This window comes from Neomonachus schauinslandi, chromosome X, assembly GCF_002201575.2.
Source record: "Neomonachus schauinslandi chromosome X, ASM220157v2, whole genome shotgun sequence".
Lineage (NCBI taxonomy): Eukaryota > Metazoa > Chordata > Mammalia > Carnivora > Phocidae > Neomonachus > Neomonachus schauinslandi.
In genome coordinates this window covers 38,057,157-38,063,141 of record NC_058419.1, presented here as the reverse complement: position 1 = coordinate 38,063,141, position 5,985 = coordinate 38,057,157, and the positions used below count along the sequence as shown (strand labels likewise).

Below are 5,985 nucleotides of genomic sequence, written 5' to 3'. Positions count from 1 at the left end.
CCCGGGGGCGGGCGGCCGGCCCGGGTCGGCGCTAAATTGGCCGGAGGGGCCCGTCGGCGGCGAAGTAGCTAGCTGGGGGCAGAGACGGCCACGCGGTTGCAGGAGTAAGAGATCCCCCTGTGGCGAGTGCGTGAGACGAGGAGTCCGGCGTCCCTGCCATCCCCGTCGCCCTCCCCGCCTGCCCGGCCCCTCTAGCTCCTCTCCTGGCCTCCGCGTGTCCCCTCGCTCTCACCCCCGCCGCTCCCCGGTTGGCTCCCGCGGCACTGCCGGGTCCTCTCGGCCCTCGCCCTGACCCTCCCGGCCTCCGGCTTCCCCTGACCCCTGCCTGCTTCGCCACTGCCCCTGTTCCCTTTTTCTGCCCTCGCTAGTTAGCCCGCCCCGCTTCGTAATTCCCGATGCAATTGCCTCTTTGAGACCTTTTTTTTTTTTTCTTCCTCTCCTTCCTTTTAGATTGGCCAACGGCTCCTTTCAACCCTGCCTCGTTGGTGGCCACTGGAGAAGCGCGGGGGGCTCCCCAGACAGCCGTGGGGACAAGTTAGAGCCAGCACTTGACCCCGGGCCTCGCGTGTAGCTTCCCTCCCCCCCCCCCCCGCTCTAGGTGCCCCGGTGTCTGGAGGGGGGGGGTGCGGGTGCGGGGGTGTGCCCTCCGTACACGTCCCAGCACCCGGGCAACCCTCGGGGCTTGTGTTCCATCTCGCTCTCGCTTCCTGCACGGTGGTCGAGGGGAACCACTTGGCATCATGTCCCGGTATAGCTACCAGAGTCTCCTGGACTGGCTCTATGGGGGCGTGGACCCCAGCTTTGCAGGCAATGGGGGCCCCGACTGTGCTGCCTTCCTCCCTTGGCAGCAGCGGCTGCTGGAAAGTGTGGTGGTCCTGACCCTGGCCCTGTTGGAGATCCTGGTGGCCCTGCGGCACATCCTGAGGCAGACGAAGGAGGACGGTAGGGGTGGCCGTGGCTGCCAGCCAGATAAGGTGACCCAGCGGCCAGAGGAAGGCAAGGAGAGCCTGAGCAAGAATCTGCTCTTAGTAGCCCTGTGCCTGACCTTCGGGGTGGAGGTGGGCTTTAAGTTCGCCACCAAGACCGTCATCTACCTGCTCAACCCCTGTCACCTGGTCACCATGATGCATGTGAGTCTGTTGACTTTTTCCGTGGCAGCCTTAGTGATAAGAGTCATTTTGTGTGCTCAGGACACTCGGAAGTGTAGGGCACTTCATCCGGCGGGAAGTGGGACCCTTAAAAATGATTTTCCAAGGGCTCTGCCACCGTGTTCCTAGGAACCCACTGGCACTCTGGTGGGCTGTCCCTCCCCCCACCCCCAGCCCTGCCCTGGCCTTTCACAAGCCGGAAGTGCAGCCCCAGCCAGGTGCCCTTTCTGAGTCACATCTGGGTTCCACGGCCTGCCCCCATCCCCTCTGCTGCAGTTAATTTCCCAGAGGCCTGATGACACTCTTTCCTAGAGGTGGTCACATAAGGTTCCTTGTCCCCACTGTGCTACTTTGGGGAAATACTTTTATGGGTTTCCCTTAATGACTCTTTCATTTGGGATTTTCATGCTTGAGCAAGGTCTGCCTTTGAACTGAGGTGCTGGAGTCAGCACCAAGCTCCTACTAAGTGCGCTCTGAAACAGGCTGACTCGTGAACTTTGGGCGGGTGATCTCTATCCATGGTGAGAGGGTTGTTTATTTTTTGCAGACCTCTCCATCTTCTTGCTCTTACTCTGTTCCCTGTGGTCATGGTCTGGGGTGCTGAGAGAGCTGATTTCTTTACCTCCCATTAGCGGTGCTAAGAAAAACAAATGGGACTGAAAAGGAAAGTTGCCAGATACATAAAAATAATCTGGGTGAGGACCAAGAGTGAGACTGTCTTTCTGTACTCAGCCTGTGTCGGAGAGATGTTCTAAAACTATAAAATCATGGAGGAGGAGGAAGAGGAGAAAAGGGAAAAAAAAAATCTTTTTTAGATTTCAGGCTGTGAGAAACCTGGTGTGTTTTATTCAAGGACAGTTTGGAAACCTGTCATTAGCATCTTTATTGCTTTTATATTTGTAGAAGGTTATTCTCAGGAGACTTGTGACAGCCCGGTGTGGGGCAAGAGGTTGAGATTATTATCTTGGTTTTACAGGCCTGGTGGGGCCCAGGGACGGGAGGTCGCTTGCCTGCAGCCCAAAGATGAATTAGCGTCTGGGTTGGAAAGCTAACCCACCCTCTTTGGGGTTGCAGGCTGTCAGTGGAATGACAGGGCTGTCTCAGGGGAGAAGCCGAGGCTGATCAGCATGGCGCTGCCTACTTGCTCGGTCTGTGTGCTAGGCACTCCTTTGATTGCAGGTTCTTGGCCTCAGTTTCCCAATCTGTAAAATGTGGTCAGTGGCCTCGAGCCCCTTCCCGTCTTTACAGACGTGGCAGGGAGGTGTGGATAGCTGTGGAATAAAGAGGGTGTTATTGGTCGGGTGGCTGGCAGCACCGAGCGGGGCTGGAGGGCATCATTTTTTTCTTTTTTTAAGAGAGGGCTTCTTGGGATGTGATGCCATTCACAAGAAGCCCAGGGCTCTCGCAGCTAGATCTTCTGGGTAAATTTGAGCCAGTCCTCTTTCTTTCTTTTTTATGAATGGGCTTTTTGTTAATGAGAGGAAACAACGCATCTCAGCCGCTGCTATGTGAGGCTCTTGGGACAGGAGTGCTTTTTTTGGATGGCAGGTGGTGAGGGTCAGAGGGTGCCTCTTCTACAAAGGGGTCTTGAGGCCTCTGGCAGCCACATATCTAGAAGGTCAACAAAGGACTAAATTCAGCCTGACTGGGGCTGCTGCTGGTGTGATGACATCAAATCTGGCAGCACCACGGTTTTCAGTGGAAAGGTTTTTAGAAGCTTTCAGAAGCCTCTGGAGACGCGGTTCTGGCATTAATTAGTTGTGTGACTTTGAGGAAAAAGACACTTGCTGGGCCTCAGTTTGCCCATCTGCAAAATGACACAGAGCTGCATTTCCAGCTCTGGGCAGTCAGCGTTCTCTGATTCTTTTCTCCTTAAGTAGTGGCCGGGGATGCAACAGAGAGCCGGCTATTCTGGAAATGCTTTTGGCCTCCTCGTGTGGAAAAAGGGAAACTCGTTTCTTCTTTGCTGACGTCAGGTGGCCTTGTTCATCTTCTGCTTCCTGTATCTCCCCGGTAAAGTCGGCCTGACCAGGCCACCCTTGGGCACACGTGTAGATGATGATGGCACTTGGGGCTGGCGGCTGCAGAGGGATGGGTGCTTGGGCGGGAGGTGAGGGGGCTGTCTAGGGACTGATTCCTGTCACCTGTGCTTTTTCTTTTGTCCTGTGCTTCCCTTAAACTCTGAAGCCCTAGGGCCGAGGCAGAGCACAGAGTCATGCTGAGGAATTCTTGAGCCTGACCAGGGTTATTCTCCTTTGCTCTTTACTCCTGTCACTGCTTTGTGTCATTTAAATAGTCACCTCAGGCCTGCTGCAGGCCCCAGCCTTTGGTCAGTCCCACATCCCATACCCTGCCTATGGCTCTTCCTGGGAAGCAGGGAAGTATGGATTTTTAAAAGTTGCTGTGAGTCCTTAAAGAAAAATTAACAACAGATGGTTGGAAACAGTTTTCCGACTTGACTGCGGCAAGGACTAAAGATAGCAAGTCTGGTTAATAATACCTTACACTTATCTGGCACTTTACTGTTTATAAGGCACTTTCACGGACATGATCTTGTTTAGGGTCATGATAGGTTAGCCGGGGCCTGGAAAAAGAGACGTTAAAATGTTTCCTGCGGCTGTGTATATTCCAGACGGGCGATGTTGAGTACAGACAAACGCTTTGGCAAGTGAACTTGCTGAATTCGGCTGCACGATGGCAGGACATTCTGTGGAGTTCAGAGGTCCTGAAAAGGCAAGGGACACATTGGCTGAAATGAAAGAGACAGCTTAGCAGAAACATTTCTGATGTGTTTCTCTCCACAGGATGACTCAATTTGGGCTTCATAGAAAGGCCTTGTTCCTCAGAGTCCACATAAGTTTATAACAAGGACAGTATTGCTTTAGGCCAGGAAGTGGAAGAGTTGGAGGGAAATTGGTTAGTCTCCCCATCTCCCATTTTTCAGTCTGTAAAATATTTATTCCCAAGGCCTTTTTATTTTTTTTATTTATTTTTTTTTATAAAGATTTTATTTATTTATTTGAGAGAGAGAGAGAAAGCATGAGGTGGGGAGGGTCAGAGGGAGAAGCAGACTCCTCGCTGAGCAAGGAGCCCGATGCGGGACTCGATCCCGGGACTCCAGGATCATGACCCGAGCCGAAGGCAGTCGCTCAACCGACTGAGCCACCCAGGCGCCCTCCCAAGGCCTTTTTAAACAGCCCCTCATCATAGCCATGCTGCTCTTGGGTGACTGCCAGCTTTAGAAGCATAAGGAAGGGCCGTTTTTGTGGCTGAGTTCTGGGCTTGATTAATATTCCTGCTGTCCAGTTTCTTTTTGGTCTCATCTGCTTTCTCGAAGGCCCCGGGACTGTGGGTGATAGTGTCTCCCATCTCAGCTTAAGCCAGAGACGTGGGAGGGTTCTCAGGGTCAGCAAGTGCCAAGCAAGAATCACACACCGTTGTTAAGCTCCTTGGTGAATATCAGGGGTGTTTCCCAATTACACCAATAAGTATTTCTTCAAACATGGCTACTTCCTTCGTGCGTATTATTTTGGCAGGTGGGAGTGACAGGGAATGAATTTACACAGCGATTATGCTATTTGCCAGAAATCACCCAGCAACATCATGGCAGAGGCGGCTTTAACACTGAGCTGCCACTGTGGGAATCGAGGCCTTAGCAGAAAGCGATTCTCATAGCCACTTAAGTCCCCAAGTCTACAACTTCTCAGCAGGAGGGTTAAAAAGCCAGAACTTTGACTGGTTGTATCTGTAAAGACTGGTGTTCTTCAGCTAGTGGCCCTTTATCGCCCTTGCATCCTGCCACCTTGTCTCTGTCCTAGGAATGTAACAGAAAGATCCCATTTTGGATGTCTTTTCGAATTGTCCCATTCCCATTGGCTCTGAATGTGTCCGTGTTGATGACTCCTGATCAGGTACCAAACTTAGTGGGGCACAACATAAGGCAGGCTGGAAACAAGCTGGATATTTGCCAGATTAACAGTCGATGCCATAGACCCCGGAGCCCCAAGCCACTGGTTTTCAGCCAGTAATTCTGAGTGAGTCCCATGATGGATTTGTTCTAGAGAAGGACCTGATGGATTTGAGAACTAGGCTTTTTGTGAACCCGCCCCCCCCCCCCAACTCCTTGACTTGAGACCAGCCATACCTCCTCATCCCCATCTGTTGTCTGGAGCACTGATAACGGCTCCTGCTTGGAATTGACATTGGTGGGTAAATGGGTACAATGAGGGATCCTGCCATCTGCTGACAGCTCATCAGATGGACCGTGTCCTTTGTCATCAGTCCAGGGGGACACAAGAGGATGATGTTTATATGGGCCTCAGCAGTGAGGCATGACATTCCTTTTTAGTTTGTTTTATTTCTCTCCCAAGGAAATCTGCAGAGAATTTTTCCATCTTCCATTGTTACAGTCTTTTGGGGGCGTCCATTATAAAGAGAAGTGGTGTGGATTGGTGGATTAAACACCCCACAGACGGCCCTGGGGTTGAACCTTATGATGCCAGTTTTGCTCATGCCTTGCTATGGGAACCTGAGCAAATTATCTCATCTTTTCCTGTCTCCGTCTTCTTGGTGAAACCGGCCGTGTAGAGGGGAGAGCATTTTAATCCTCTGAGTAACTACGTGGTCACTTAAACAGAGAAGCCGGGCAGAGCTGATCAGATGACCAATATATATATATATTTTTTTCTTTTTACCTCAAACTCAGAAACTGACAAACCTCAACTCTTTTGCACCTTTCTTGATAGCTTTTGGAATTCATTCCTCTAAGCATTTCTGTTGCTTTTCTCTGGCTCCCAGCCAGCGCCTGCATACCCTTTTTTTTTTTTTTTTTTTTAAA

General features: G+C 51.6%; 1 protein-coding gene across 1 annotated transcript in view; it reads left to right on the top strand.

Moving 5' to 3' along the window:
- The first annotated feature begins 45 nt into the window (after window positions 1-45).
- TMEM164 (transmembrane protein 164) overlaps window positions 46-5,985 on the top strand; it is a 157,070-nt gene continuing 151,130 nt past the window's right edge. Inside the window, exons 1-2 of the mRNA XM_044911814.1 lie at window positions 46-126; window positions 451-1,130. Coding sequence (XP_044767749.1) covers window positions 741-1,130 — 390 coding nt within the window. The 5' untranslated portion in view covers window positions 46-126; window positions 451-740. The remainder of the gene's footprint in view (window positions 127-450; window positions 1,131-5,985) is intronic.